This window comes from Nilaparvata lugens, chromosome 8 (genome assembly GCF_014356525.2).
Source record: "Nilaparvata lugens isolate BPH chromosome 8, ASM1435652v1, whole genome shotgun sequence".
Lineage (NCBI taxonomy): Eukaryota > Metazoa > Arthropoda > Insecta > Hemiptera > Delphacidae > Nilaparvata > Nilaparvata lugens.
The window spans coordinates 14,745,559-14,760,568 of record NC_052511.1 but is presented as its reverse complement, the minus strand read 5'-3'; the positions used below and the strand labels follow the sequence as shown (position 1 = coordinate 14,760,568).

At 32.1% G+C, this 15,010-nt stretch overlaps 2 protein-coding genes across 3 annotated transcripts; one reads left to right on the top strand and one right to left on the bottom strand.

Moving 5' to 3' along the window:
* Positions 1 to 2,621: 2,621 nt before the first annotated feature.
* LOC111046831 lies at positions 2,622 to 11,166 on the bottom strand. 2 transcript variants are annotated; one of them, XM_039434035.1, is made up of 6 exons: positions 11,001 to 11,166; positions 7,690 to 7,866; positions 6,026 to 6,213; positions 5,326 to 5,457; positions 3,987 to 4,135; positions 2,622 to 2,799 (listed from the first exon to the last, which is right to left on the bottom strand). In XM_039434035.1, exons 2-6 carry the CDS (start codon positions 7,712 to 7,714, stop codon positions 2,712 to 2,714), a joined length of 582 nt encoding a protein of 193 aa, XP_039289969.1. In that variant the 5' UTR covers positions 7,715 to 7,866; positions 11,001 to 11,166; the 3' UTR covers positions 2,622 to 2,711. The 2 variants fall into 2 exon arrangements, with proteins under 2 accessions (XP_039289969.1, XP_039289970.1); XM_039434036.1 differs by having other exon boundaries at positions 11,019 to 11,161.
* On the top strand, positions 7,614 to 13,426 carry LOC111046830. Its single transcript, XM_022332466.2, has 4 exons — positions 7,614 to 7,767; positions 8,597 to 8,743; positions 10,739 to 10,912; positions 12,394 to 13,426. Exons 1-4 carry the CDS (start codon positions 7,695 to 7,697, stop codon positions 12,921 to 12,923), a joined length of 924 nt encoding a protein of 307 aa, XP_022188158.2. The 5' UTR covers positions 7,614 to 7,694; the 3' UTR covers positions 12,924 to 13,426.
* Positions 13,427 to 15,010: the final 1,584 nt, after the last annotated feature.

Below are 15,010 nucleotides of genomic sequence, written 5' to 3'. Positions count from 1 at the left end.
CCCCAAGAGTAAGTCTTTAATTTGCTCTAACCTTGGAACTGGCGAGGAAGTGGACTGTATCTCGTGTGTAGAAGTTACTGCTGACGATATCCTGTCTTTATGCGTAGGCCTATATGATATTGTACATATATCACGAAACGAAACGAGGTAATTGCGTTCAGCTCGAACGCCACGGAAACAGGAGAAACGAAACGAAAACGATGTTGACTTCTCGAGTACGCTTCTTGAAGTGCTGGTTAGAAAGATAAACGGGGAGGATGAAGGAGGGGTGAGGGAGAGAGGTTATCTTGCCTCTTTGGGAGAGGGGGAAGGGGAGGAAAGCACAAACTAATCGACCCACAATCAAGGCTGCCGATCCTCCGTGAATCCACCACCATTAATAATATTATGAATGGTATGATATTGGTTCAAGAATTATAGATATTATAGATAGGCCTATTAATGAATAGACAACAATAGTGCAAATATTATTGTAATCGCATATAGAGCCTAGCCGCCTAGGTATAAGTAATTATCAAATTACATTCAACTTATTACGAACAACTGACTTGATTCATTTACCAAACCAAGAATAAGATGAATAAAATGATAGTGTAGTTTAGTAGTGAAGATATGTACTGCAATAGGGGGCACTTTAGTATATGGGCCGCGGAATCTAGCATTGAGACCTACATAGATCGATAGAGGAGGTCAAGACGAGATCAACCCTGTATAACATTGTTGTCGATTTCCAAGGATTAGCTGAAAAAACATGGCGGAAAGTTCAACATTTTTATATCAATTTTTATTTTTAATAATTTTTTATGGCTACAATATGTTTTAAACTAGTGCGATCTTATGTAAAATTAGACGAGAAATCAAATGAAACTAATTTCGTAACTTCAGTAGTTTTTGAGATATTGCAAAAAATGTGCAGAAAAGTGCAAATTTTTTGCTTTAAAAAAGGTTAACTTGTTTTCATGATGATTAATAGGTATTTTAAACTATTGGATTTAGTAGAATCACAAATTCTAAAGGAAAAATGTCCAGTCACTTGATAGCCTGAGCTTTTCCTAATCTGAGCTTTTCTCAACCTAAGCGTTTTTCCCAATATAAGCTTTTCCTAAACTAAGATTTCCCTAACCTAAGCTTTTTCCTGACCCTAGCTTCTCCTAACCTAAGCTTTCCCTAATCTAAGCTTTTTCTAACCTAAGCTTCCCCTAACCTAATATTTTCCTGATCCAAGCTCCTCCTAACCTAAGCTTTCCCCAATCTAAGCTTTTTCTAACCTAAGCTTTCCTGATCCAAGCTCCTCCTAACCTAAGCTTTTTGTAAGTTCTCCCGACGTAGCAAAAATATTTGCTAGGCCCGAGTTGCAATATTTTTATTTGCCCAAATATCTCGAACAATTTTGAGTTTAGGCTATTAAGTGACTGGACATTTTTTCTTTAGAATTTATCATTCTACCAAATCCAATAGTTCTAAATACCAATCAATCACCATGAAAACAGGTTCACTTCTTTTAAACCAAAAATTTGCACTTTTTTGCAATATCTCAAAAACTACTAAAGTTACGAACCTGAAATTCATTGGATTCCTCGTCTAATTTTACATAAGATTGCACTAGTTTAAAACATATTGTAGCCATAAAAAGATTTTAAAAAAATTGAACTTTCCGCCATGTTTTTTCAGCTAATCCTTGGAAATCGACAACAATTTTATACATGGTTGATCTCGTCTTGATCTCCTCTATCGATCTATGTAGGTCTCAATGCTAGATTCCGCGGCCCATATAGGCTACTAAAGCGCAGCCCTGCAATACTTCAGTAAATATGCCTATATTCAAAAAAATGCTTATCTTAGTTTTAAACACACATTTGACACCAATAAGTTAACTAGGCCTAGACAAAAAGAAAGATTGAATTCGTTACCTAATATTTTTACTAATGTCAACATTATTAATTAGCTTATAGTAAGGTGTATAATAGAAAATATACTTTTTATAATCAATAAAATTATAAAAAAGAGATAATTAATTTAAATCAAACTTACAGTAATCTTATCGCTGCTCCTCAGTGTATAATTGCTGACCGTTGGTTTTACATTTTCCTTCACAACAGCTATGTCTTGTTCAGATTCCATTTTCAATCACTTTACTTACAAACTGAATTTAAATCTATTCATAAAATATTTTATATTGGCACATTTTTATTAATAAAGAACTATTCAACGGTACACAACCCAACCTCAAAGAATCAGACAGAAATAAGAAAAGAAACAGAACTATTTATCAGGTATCGATACCTCTTCTCAAGTCGATCTCGTATAGCCTGTATCGACTTGAGAAGAGGTATCGATATTTCTTTTCAGGGTGTGTCGACTGTAGAATATTTATATCGAACCGCGGTAAAGTTTAAACAGAAGAGGTGCGACAGTGTTAATATTAATTGATTCATACATTAAGTACCTAGGCTTACATCCATCATTACTTAAACATTTTTCATAAATAGGCTTATAACTATAAGGGGTTTAGTCAATACCTACTATCACTTAGGTAATTCTAATACGTGTAGATGTAATAGTAAGTATTGGTTTAGTACATATGAATTAAAAATAATTTTAACGAGTAATTGAAAAACACATTGAGGAGAAATGGTTGTTCTAATCTTTCTTTGGTGAAATACAGCATTATTATCTGTAAGATTGTGAATCCAGTTTCAATATTTTGTTCATCAGAGAGATGGGAGTATGTTTTTGGGAGCATGAGGCATAAAGCAACACATTCTATTTCTCTTATGATTGTGTCTCTGTCTTTTACACCTGGAAAAATAGTAAATTTTCAAAATAAATTGAGATTTATGATCATTATTTGAGAAAAACAGCATAATACAGAATAGTTTAGGATTGTTCATGATTCTTACTAGTTAATAATCTATATATTATGTTTTCTACCTTTATGATCAATATAACTACTCTATTACCGTATTTTATTTAAAGAAAATACTCCTGCCATTGAGTGTTATAAATAATCTAGAACTATACGGTATAAAAAATATGAATGTGCGTGTTTGTTTGTTTGTACCCTATAGACTTAAAAACTACTTGACAGAACGGCATGAAACTTATTTGGGAATATGTTGTGTGAATATTATATTGGGATGGTTTCTGACCAGAAATTTGAATAGGGGGAGGAGATGTAGGGGGGCTGATAGTATTTTTTATTAATCCATTTTACAGACCTATGTTTTCGAAATTGTCGGCCGAGCGGCTTCCAAAGAACGGAAAGGTGATCATGATTCAAGATCATGTTGTGATAATATGATTCAGCATCTAAAGTTAACAGCTGTAATAGACAGATAAATTGTGTACTGGTATTAGAACGTTAGTTTGGAGTTGAAGTGTAGTTGTTTATTGGTACCAGCTGTAGATAATGGTTCCTTAGAAGACCTATACAAATTAATGATCACTCCCCTATCATTAAGAAACTGGAAAATGTTGCAAAAAATGATTCACCTCATGAAAGAGAGTTGTTTATATTGCATTCATTGATTACTGGAAAATGACAAAATAATTCACAATTTTTTTGAATTGAGTTCAGCTATATTCATCCTGAAATGAAGATAGAAAAAATATGGAATTCTGTGTGATTCATCGTACATCGCATATTGATTTCCTGGACCACCTATTGACAATCAACAACTATGAACACATTAAATTTATCTTTTGAAACGCTGATTTAAACTATCCATTTTTTTTTTTTTTGAATTCAACACCTTACTGATAGATATTTCTACTAATTGAGAAGAATATATGTTCGGAATAACAAAAAATGGTGCATGACTAAGCACATAGGAAGTCCTTATTGAGATTTAAATAAAAATATTGATTGTCAGATAAATCTCATGATTCACCGAATAAAGTCAAGTGTGCCAAGAGATACATTGACTTTTTGGCGGTACTAAGTTTGCCGGGTAAGCTAGTTAAAAATATTTTGTCAGTGGGCTCACCTATGCTCTCTCACATGCTCGATTTGTAAACACTCTCTAGGGTAGTCATGATATTGAACTCTATAAGACGTTTCATAAGTATCAAGTCGCTTCTGATCCGTCCATTCCTTCTTCTTCTCATCCTTCAATCCAGTTCTTGTCAAATTCCCCTGAAAAATTACACATCGAATAAACTCTTGTATACACAATATTCTATGAACGTTACTAAACTCATATCCTATAAATGATTCCTCATGAACAGTTATGCATTACCTAATCAGTATAAGACACGTCACAGATTTTGTCCAATAACACACAGAGAATCCTACATTATTTGTAGAGATTGGTTGGTCTATTGAATATGAGCGTTTGAAGCTATTTTCAATGATCATATTATCATAATCAAATTTCTCAATAATAATTATGTTCAATATTGATATTGTTCATTTCAATGGAGATGAACGTTTCTGTGCTTTTTATGTTCAAATAATGATAATGTTCACGTATATTATGCATCTGGAATACGTACAGATATAAATGATTTCAAGTCAATCATTGATAGTTATTTGTGCAACTAGTGCGCAAAGTGACAGTTTGCTGCACCGAAAGAAACGTTTACTGAGTGCAGCAGAGGAACTTTGCGCACGTATTTCACATTAAATTTTTCCTACAGTTACCATTGAATATGAAAAGTGAGTAATCATGGGTAAAATTCCCTGAAATCGATCAAATGTTTTTCTGTGTAATTTTATTATTAATAAAAACCTCAATTCATTTAAAATTGAATAATGTAGTAGTAAATGAATGAAGGCTGTGTGCTGAATGTGGTGGCTGTCGCTGTCATCCACTGTTGTCCACTACCTTAATATTATTATAACGTGCACCGCAACACTATACCACAGTCACTGCCAACTTAATTTTGATTTTGCTGCACTGGTGCTCCATATAACCTTCTAACTATTTTGTGTTGCCATGTTGCAAATCTGGAGTGCAGAAAAAAATTTTCCCGCACTAGAGCGGAAAAGTGAATCTTTGGGTATTGTAATCAGTACAGGAACAGCAACTTTCCGAGGTAGCTGTGGGAAAAGATTATTATTCATTCATCACCTACTAATCCTGATTATAAATATAATTACGTTATTTTCATCAGGTTTAATTCGTGAATAATTTATCACTTTCTTTCATTAGAATAACTACCGTAGTTCCTAACTTCCTTACATTCTATTGAATTTATCAATAATACCCTTTTCATATAACAAAATACAATTTTCAAGAATTGGAACTGACTGAGATAGATTATTTGAATAGGTTTGGATTCACATTGATCGAAAAAGGTGGATCACAGAAATAGTTCACTCACATATTCAGCATTTACAGTATCTTTGATGTGATGGTGGTAGACAAGATCATTGAGGGTGACGAAACCATCGCAATAGTTTTCTTTATCGTCATCTGCTTCATCTGGTACACATAATCTCAACCGAGGATCTCCCTATATATGAAGTAAAAGAATGATTTTCAAGTGAATTTAAAAGTAGGAATTATTTTAAAAATATAAATGGAGAAATTGTATTGTGTAGAATCCATTACTTATTAGCATTCAATGATAGTCACATGAAATTCATATTATCAGCAGTGTTTCTTTGACCTACAATATAAGGGGTAACACGAGTCAGAATTTAGCATATTATTTATATTTTCTCTGTAAGAGTTACAAAAAAAATTCTCTTTGTAACTGCAAACATTTAGCTAGTTTTGAATTTGTTAATGTTATTGATTCTAAGTTACCGGTATATCTTCTAGTAAAGTAACTAGTAGCTCCACACCTTACATACAGTAATCATTTTCTGTCACCAATTCACCTGAAGAAATATGTTCAAAATAATACCTATGGAAATAAGCTTTTATTGGGCAATTGGAATTAAAACATTATTGTCTTAGTTCAATGATGATTATTCATATGTGCCAATGTTACTGTGAATACCGTATATGATAACATTTGGGGATCCATATTTTTTACTACTATCACTATTATTGATAATACTGATATTATTGCTTACCCAGTTATGTTTCAAATTCTTATACATTTGTAGTCTGTCTGGCATTCTAAAATTCATCTTGAAATCTTCCTTGTAAACTGATAATGGTGTTGGTGAAGCTTTAATTTTCTGATTTTTGAAGTTATCTTGTTTATCAATCCAGTTTCCAACCAAAACGCCACTTCTGTATCCGAAATCCTTTTCAATCTCTGAAAGGATAAAGAATAATCGTCGTTGGTGGAGGGGAAAATTGAGCACTATTATTTAGAAATTTTGTGCTATAATGCAAGAAAGCGGTGGAACCTATCAATCAGCCAAGAACAACATAATAAAATACAATATCCAAGAGACATTATCTTTCTCAAGATACATACCGTACATTGTTTGCATATGCATTTGTCATTTCATGTCTCCTGAAGACTTACACAGGATTATGAGACGAAAAATCGTTATATAGAGAAGGTATTCATGCTGTAGAATATTTATATGAAGATAAAGTGGAGTAGAAAGTAGAAATATTTTGAACGTAGAAAATGATTTATTATTCATTATCCAGTAGACATTTTCATGAACATAGCCACTTTTCTCATGACTGGTTGGATCTATTTCATAGATTACTACAGATAAAGATTAAAATGTTTGAATTTGTGATATTGATATTCATACTGGAAAGAATAATACCAGAACAAGTATTAGAAGATATTGACCACAAACAAGAATACAAGGGTTTTATCTATGATTTTTATATTGATATTGAATTATTATGAAGTTTGCAAATTACTTATTGAATAGCTATTTTTTTTTTGTCAAGGACAAGAATAATAACTTTTTTCACAGATTATGAAGAATAAAATTGTTTGACAATGGAAACAATATGAGTTTGCATGAATAATTGAAGAATGACATTTATAAAAAATATGGGTCTCTAAAAAAATTTGAAACCAAATATTAATTCTGGGTTCAATTCACCAGCTTATCAATACTGGTAATTAATCGAAGAGTAATAAATTATAACGCTTATCAAAGATTCTCATAGAAAATTAAAATTATTGTTATAATATGCATTTTCCTAATAAATGAGATCAGAGTAATCAATTGGATAATTATATATTTAATACATGCCAAAATGTGAAATTGCTATATTTAATATCAGATAGATAATTCTATATGGATTAATAAATATACATTTTAAGTAGACATGTCTCATCCTAACTTTCTCTCCAATTAATCGTATTTTGGATGATTCACTTTAAAAAAGTGTTGACAAAAGCTCTATTCAACTGTCATTATTTTTGTGTTCTCTACGAAGAAGCTCAATTCTTTTCACAAATCCAATTTGAAACATGTATTCAAATTACAATAGTTTGCAACAGGTACGTTCAAATTCAGCATGATTGCCACGGTACCTATTTCACTGGCTTTCACTGGCCTTGCAGTGCAAACAAAACAATGCTGACTCAGATGACCTAGCTATTGTAGGATTCACTGAAACTGACAGAATCAATTGGAAAGGATGGAATAATAATCATCCATTAAGAATGCTGACAGATAGAAGTGAATCTCACTATGTCTTGTTTATGGATTTTCATGCAATTTACTTGGAAAATCGATAACAATGGACTAAATAATCAGGTTGACTCTTTTGTTAGATTTGAAGATTATTTTTGTGATCAGTAGATAACTACCTCGTATGCAGCAAGCTTTAGGCATGATTCAATACGAAATGTTTCTATTTGTGGCTTTTTTGTTGACGATTACATTAGGTAAGTAAACCAACGAATATTCTTGTATTAATTTGATTCCCCTTGAATATTGGAATTGATTTTTCAAAAAAGATTATCTTCTTTTATTTCTGCTTTTTCCTGCGAAATGATAAAGATTTTAATAATGCAATAATATTGATCGAACTGATTTTGTATGGAAATAAAATTTGTGAACTTATGTTATTATTGTGAGCTAGTTTAAAAGTTCTCTGACTGTGACAGCTCTCAACACACATTGTATCAATTTCTAATAATTTTAAACACCTCATAGCTCTCATATTCTAGTTATACATGGGGTCATGAGCTGATGAGTTTACTGTGAAAAAATTAACATCTATGAAAGAGATAGATATCTCTTACAATAATCAGAATTTCAGTTCAAGCTGGATTCGCACGCAATAGTGACAATGAACAGTAAAAATATAATTTCAACTTGTTCTAATTGGACCATTTCCACTCAGCCAGGCCAAGTGAGTATGAATAATACCGTAAGAGCTTATTGGAATTATATTTTTATTGTTCACTGTCATTGTACAGCTTTATAATTCAATCAATCATAAGTTAAAAACCATATAAATAGGGCCTAATATAACAATTTCACAGAGCAGAGTTTTTTAATAGGCTATAGGTATCATTGAAAAATATACATATTGAATAGCACGAATATATCAAGATAAAATTATTATTTCAATAATATTATCAAGATAGAACAAAGAGAATCGATGATTCAAATAAACAGATATAGGTATTTAATGACTTTATTATTTTATGCAGATTTATTCATAAGTCTACGTTATCTATCTGCAACTTTGATTTTTTTCATCAACAGGTCAAGTCATCTCATCACCCCTATTCGATTTTGGAAGCAGATATTCGGACCTGGATGAGATAGCAGCCAAATGCAAAAGAATTTGCAAGGCAAACAATGGAGAGGTTCACATTGATGGGGCTGAATGCAGATGTCGGATAAGAACAGGTAGACCTAATACAATCATTTAGAAATTTAATGGCGTAGTTGCTGAATGTAAGTAGGAAATTTATTAAATTTGATAATTATTGTTAATCTTATTTTTCAAACATGTGACAAATAACGTACTTTCTGTTATAACCTGCTACTTCATGGTTAACATTTGATGGTTGCTAAATATAGAAAAGTTACATAATTTGATCATTTTTATATTGTTTTTGGAACGTGTAACTATATACAGTAGGTACTGGCATCGTAGTAGCGTACTTCTTGCAGCACAATCATTGTTCAATGATTTTCCACTCTTCACTAATAAAGTGGAAAGAATAAAAATCAACTTCTTATCTTACAAATGGTACCTATGAGTGATTTTTTTCAAAAATTCAATTTCAAATGTTTTTATCCTGAAGGAAGAATATTTCTGAAGAAAGATTGAATATTTTTGTTCGTTTTTATCGTCTCAGGATAAATCCTATTCTGATTACACTCTACTAACCACTTCCTTTTTCATGATATTGAAATAATTTATTGCTTACACTGGAATTTCTAAATGAACAAATTCATATTATCAACATTGTTAGTTTATATTTATTCAAGAATCATTTCCTTCTGCATTTTCATTGAGAACAATTCCAATCTATTGACGTTTTTCAAATAAATTTCCTAGAAACAATCAATAGAGAAATCTGTCTGTTTCACTTTATTTACTGGGATCTACATTTAAAATTACAATGTTTTATCACTCATTTCAAGAAAATGAGAGACTTGTTTTACTACAAAAACAGAACTTAGGTACTACTTTAGTTTATGCCCATTCCTCTGAGACTGGGAATCAATTATCATAATGGATTGATATTGTATATTTTCTATTTATAATGTGGAATTATATAATACTGTATATCAATCAATCAATCAATGACATGTAATTCAATCTCACCAGTTGTAATAATAATAAAAAAATGAAGCATTAGGAAGTATTAGAAATAAATTGTCAAATAATACAGTAGTTTACGGTACTGCTAACTAAAGAAAAAATGTATATAACTACTATAATTAAATTTTTTATCTTTTAAATAATTGTTTTTTATTCTAATTCAACGGAATTAGAGCTAGAAACTATTAAATTTATTCATTCAAATCAAGAGTAAAATCAATATGTAGGCTAGCAAGTGATAAATTATTCTTCTGTAATGACGGGAAGAATTGGTAATAAAATGTCAAAATTCTATGATAAAAGAAATATGATTGAACTTAATAATAGAAGAATGATAAAAATGATTGATCAATGAGAATTTATAAAAGAATAGAAAATGAAACATTAATAAAAAGTACGGTACTGTATTCCAGTAATGTCTTGCAATCAGAATAACAATTCTCAATATTTCTTTTTCTATTTATCAATTTATTCCAATAGGAATAAGAATGACTCCTATTACTACAATTCTACAATATAGTGTTAATATATTTATTAACCACGCATGCGTAAAGTTCATGTGGGCATGGCTAATAGAGAAAAAAGAAATATGTTGTAATATTCTTAAGTGTGAATGTTCTACTTTTTTGTACACAGAAAAACTCACATACATGTAGGTATCACCTATAATAGCTTTTGTGGTGTAATACCATTGTTATTATAAGTGTGTTATGGTGCAGCTGTGCTGTGGTGATTGCTCATGGATCCATTGTTGTTTTAGATATGTGTGGATTGTAGTGTGTAGTATAAGTTTTATCTGTGATAGTTGAGTTCTTCAACTCGTATTTTCAAGTTTTAATAATGACGATTGTCTCAACATATTTGATATTTTATGGCAATAAACGATGATTTGATTTGTATAGCGTATATTTATTTATACCGTTACAAACAATTATATTATCATGCCATAGTTATAAAAGCGCTCTATGAACATGTACACTTCTATAAGCTGAAAAGTTAATAATTTTTTAAATCACCAAGATTAAAAATAATTCGTATGGATTAAATTGTTTTTCTTATTCCATTTACAGAGAACCCAGTCGAATCTGTTGACCACATATTGAAAAGAGCGGGACGTGAAGGGTTGAATCTTGTGCCAAAGTTGTACCCAAGATTCAGGAGGTCACCTTGCTTAGGGGTAAGCCTATTGGGCAGCAGCACGCCATTGAAAAACCCAAGACTGATGCAGCAACGACTCAGAGCTTGTAAGTTATATTTTCAATAGAACAAATACAAACTACCGTATCTAATGTATTAATCAACATGAAATAATAATTTCAAAAATCAACTTACTCTTCTCAATGAACTTACAATACTTGCAATTTATGCTTTTCTTACTAATAGGCTATTGAAACTCACAAAATCCACTTTCTCATAACAAAACATAATTATAGCACTAGAATTAAGCCTAACTTACAAAACATTTTACACATTTCTAACCTAGATGGAACATATGATTTTATTGAGTATCAATAGTTTATGAAATCTACTGTAGCATGGCTAACTCTAGATCTATATATCTATAGTAGGCTGTGACTGTAGGCCTAAGTACAAAGAAAAAAAATCTCTCTTGGATAACGGAGGTCCTTTGAATCAATGCACTTTAATAATATTCCAGCTATCTACATTGCCTTTAGATGTATACCTTAAATATTTGGAGTTTTTCCTTGTTGAATAGAATGTTGAATTTATGAAAATTGGATTAGCAGATTCTATCTATTAACGCAAAGAAAATGGTTGAAACTTTATCCAGTTTGATTTGACTAAATTCTCAGTCAACCAGTGGATGGGAAAACATGCTAAAATTAAAAATAAACCTATTTAGGATTACCAAGATTTTTTAATGTAGTGTTTGAAGAATCAATGGATTTATAAAAGCGTTTCTGGAACTGGTTTCTATCTCCCTCTTAGCCCTTTAATCCCCCCTCTAAGACCGCGCACCGATAATAGCATGTTTGTTAAATCAGTTGAAAGATTCAATCAAGAAATAAAATTAATTATTTTTTATTCAGATATAGTAGAATTAATAATGGATACGGTAATGATGGATATCTATATGGATCCCTATTGATACATTGGAAATAGATAAATATTACAGTAGTTTTTGGTTCAAGGCGAGAGTAGGCTACACGCTTGACACCTGTTGAACAAGGAAAGATTGTTGGAAGGGTGTGCATGAGGAAGAGGGAGAGAAAGGAAAATGAGAACTATGAAGAAAACGGTATTGCTGTTGGTGAGCTTCAAGGTCAAGTTCTTTACCAAGCGGTTACAGTAGTGTAGTGCGGATTGCATAGACAGGTTTCCGAAGGAACTACATTCATAATTTTTATTTCTCATCATTATACGACGAAGTTTGTGGAATTTGTTTCCAGTTATTGATTGATACTATTAACTGTATACCTATTCCTCCCCCTATTTTCTCCGTTTCGTATTGTTTCCCTTTAATCTGATTCAGCCCATTAACCACCTATTATCTTGTTAATTATTATTACTATTACTTATTATTTAGTTCCTTTATATCGGAACTAGTTGATGAAGTATTCTGCTTCCTTTTCTATTCTCCAGCTCACCACACCATGTGGACAATTATTATTATAGTCTCCATTTTTTATTATTCTATTATGATTTCATTCTATGTTTTGAATAAGCATTCGAATATGATTTTAAAATTGAGATCGAATTGCAGATGGAGTCGGTATGCTTGCCCCAATTCTTGGCATCTCACCTGAACAGGTCAACGTTCTTGTAAGTGACATCATGAAGGGCAACTACCAAGAACCAATCGTGATCGGACAACCAAAATTAGGAATAAATCTGGGACAACCATCGACTACTGGACTAGTCATTGGACAGCCATCAACTGGAATTGTTACTGCACAACAGGTCCCAGACACTGCACAAGTCGCAGACAACATGCCACTAGCAACAGACAGCATATCGCTAGCAGCGATTAATGTACCGGTGGATGACATGAATCAGAATCAAGATGTTGTAGGCTCTATGATTGAGATGGTTCCCTCCAAGAAGGTGGCTTCGGATATGGCCATCGAAGGAGAACCCATGTTGGGTCTACAGAGATCAATAGTTCCAGTGCCGATTGTTGGAGGCAAGCAAGTTCCCTCTGTGCCTGTTGTGAGCGAAGGTGTGTTGGCAGTGGAGGGTCCTATTGTGTCTCCATTCAAAACCAGGCGATTCGTAAACAATCATCCTTTTTGAAAGGAAAATCGCATATCTCCCTTCATAAGAGAAAAATGACGCATACATGGAGAATCCTTAGTCAAGTACATTTTGAGCAACTAACCACTCTACCTACCAGACTCTTTATAATAATATTGTGATTGGCTCCTGTTAAAGCTTGAAAGGCAACCAACTCGTGCTTATGGCTGAGTTTGTACTCAAATTTCTGAATAATTTTGTAGCCGTATTATTTTCTTCCCAATAAGAGTTTGTGCCCCCAGAATTATTCAGAAATGGAATTTGTAAAACTGAGATGGAAATTTCTGTAAAGGAATATTGTACGTATTTGTGTGCATTGATATTTTAGTGCTATTAATGTTGTATTTTTCGAGTTTATAACACGAATTATAGAGTGAATCTAGGTGGAATAACTAATGTGAGGGAAATCAATCTCCAATATTATTAAGTTTCCCCACTATAATTTTTATCCAATTTTGTACTTTTGTATTTTGTATCCAATTATATTTTTATTCAAAAAATTATTGAATTTATCATTCAGCTGAATCTTCTGAGTTCATCCTCATAAATATCGATAAGTCTTATATCAATATCAGTATCAATATTTAATATCAGTGATATCAATTCAATCAATGAAAACAGAAGTTCTCATTCATAACTGATGATCTATTAATTATGTCACAGGTCATCTATATCTGAGATTTATGAACTATTATACTGTATTCATTCAAAAGCGGATCCGCCCAAGTCTGACAATTCCAGTGGCTCGAAAGCCTACAATCTGAAAAATAAAACATAAAAATGCGGTTGAAACTTTTTTGTATCACTTTTCAAATAGATGTACACATGGAAGAGAAATGCTTGTTTGTAAACACACTATTTACTCAGCGGACCGTTTTCTGCTTGTCCATGTGTCTATTCTGATGTGAAATCTTCATTCACAAATATTGAAAAACTCTGGAAATACTGTTTATATATCCAAGTATCACTTTGTGAACTACTATTTATTTTTTATCATAGTCATTCAATTCCAGCTCTTCTCCATGCATGAAATCAATCAGGTAAACAGCTGTTTGCAGAACAAAATAATATACATATGATTCTCATTACAACTTACTCTACTGTTATGAAGGCATATATTTTCTTTACAGTCGAGTATGTTTCCTAGTTCCGAAATAGGAACAAAAAACTGCTACAAAAAACATTCTCATCGCTCCAGGTGGAAGTTTTGTCAACTTCCGCAAAATTCCTGATTTGGAATTAGTAAACTAGGTTATGTTTATAGAATGCATGTAGTAACTTCAGCACAAGCAGGTAATGTTTTATATTTCTCAATTATTCTTCTTTAGATTGTTATGACAAAAAATAGTGTACGTTACTTGGACGTGAATATCTTTTGCAGTGCTGAAATTAAATTCTAGTCTCGCCTAACGCCTCGACTAGAAACATCATTCTCGCCTGCAAAAGGCCCCTTCCCGTCCTTGTGACGTAAGATACTATTACTTATCAGCAGTACGTTGTGTTCTATGAACGTGAGCATAACGGTTACTGCTGCTAGAGCTAGAATACTACTGTATTATCAGATACTGCTGAATTGAAAACTTGAAAATCAACAGGCTCGAAATGAGTATATAAGAATGATTAAAATTACTGAACAGTCCAAGAGATGCCCGGTTGCACAAAAGACGGTCAAATTTGAACCGTGTTTAATTTCACGAGAACCAATCAACCAACCAAGCAAGAACCAACCAGCCTTTTTGATAAGACGGCTTTTCTGATTGGTTCTAGTGGATTTAATCACGATTAAAATTTAACCGGCTTTTGTGCAACCAGCACGTAGATTTGAAAACTCTCTCTCATTTGGAATTGAGGGAACCTACTTTAGTAGACTCAACTTACCTACATCACCTTTGTTTCTATTAATCACAGAATTACTGAACACTTATTGTTGAAGATACAGTTTTATTGAAAGCGATAACACAATTTTACCTAATAATTGAAACAACTTGTATTAGCACTTCGATGAAAAATATCATAATTCATGAAATTTTAAATTGTACTGGTTTTGAAACTCTCATTCTATCTTGCTTCATGGATCTTGGATTGTT

What these genes read in the sequence shown, in the direction of transcription:
- LOC111046830 (XM_022332466.2), top strand. Translation starts at nt 7,695, where the DNA reads ATGCAGCAAGCTTTAGGCATGATTCAATACGAAATGTTTCTATTTGTG. An exon ending in TTTGTTGACGATTACATTAG is followed by an intron (nt 7,768 to 8,596) that starts GTAAGTAAACCA and finishes TTTCATCAACAG; the next exon opens with GTCAAGTCATCTCATCACCC. An exon ending in CAGATGTCGGATAAGAACAG is followed by an intron (nt 8,744 to 10,738) that starts GTAGACCTAATA and finishes TTCCATTTACAG; the next exon opens with AGAACCCAGTCGAATCTGTT.
- LOC111046831 (XM_039434035.1), bottom strand. Translation starts at nt 7,714, where the DNA reads ATGCCTAAAGCTTGCTGCATACGAG. An exon ending in AGAATTTGAAACATAACTGG is followed by an intron (nt 5,458 to 6,025) that starts GTAAGCAATAAT and finishes CTTCATATATAG; the next exon opens with GGAGATCCTCGGTTGAGATT. An exon ending in ATACTGTAAATGCTGAATAT is followed by an intron (nt 4,136 to 5,325) that starts GTGAGTGAACTA and finishes GTAATTTTTCAG; the next exon opens with GGGAATTTGACAAGAACTGG.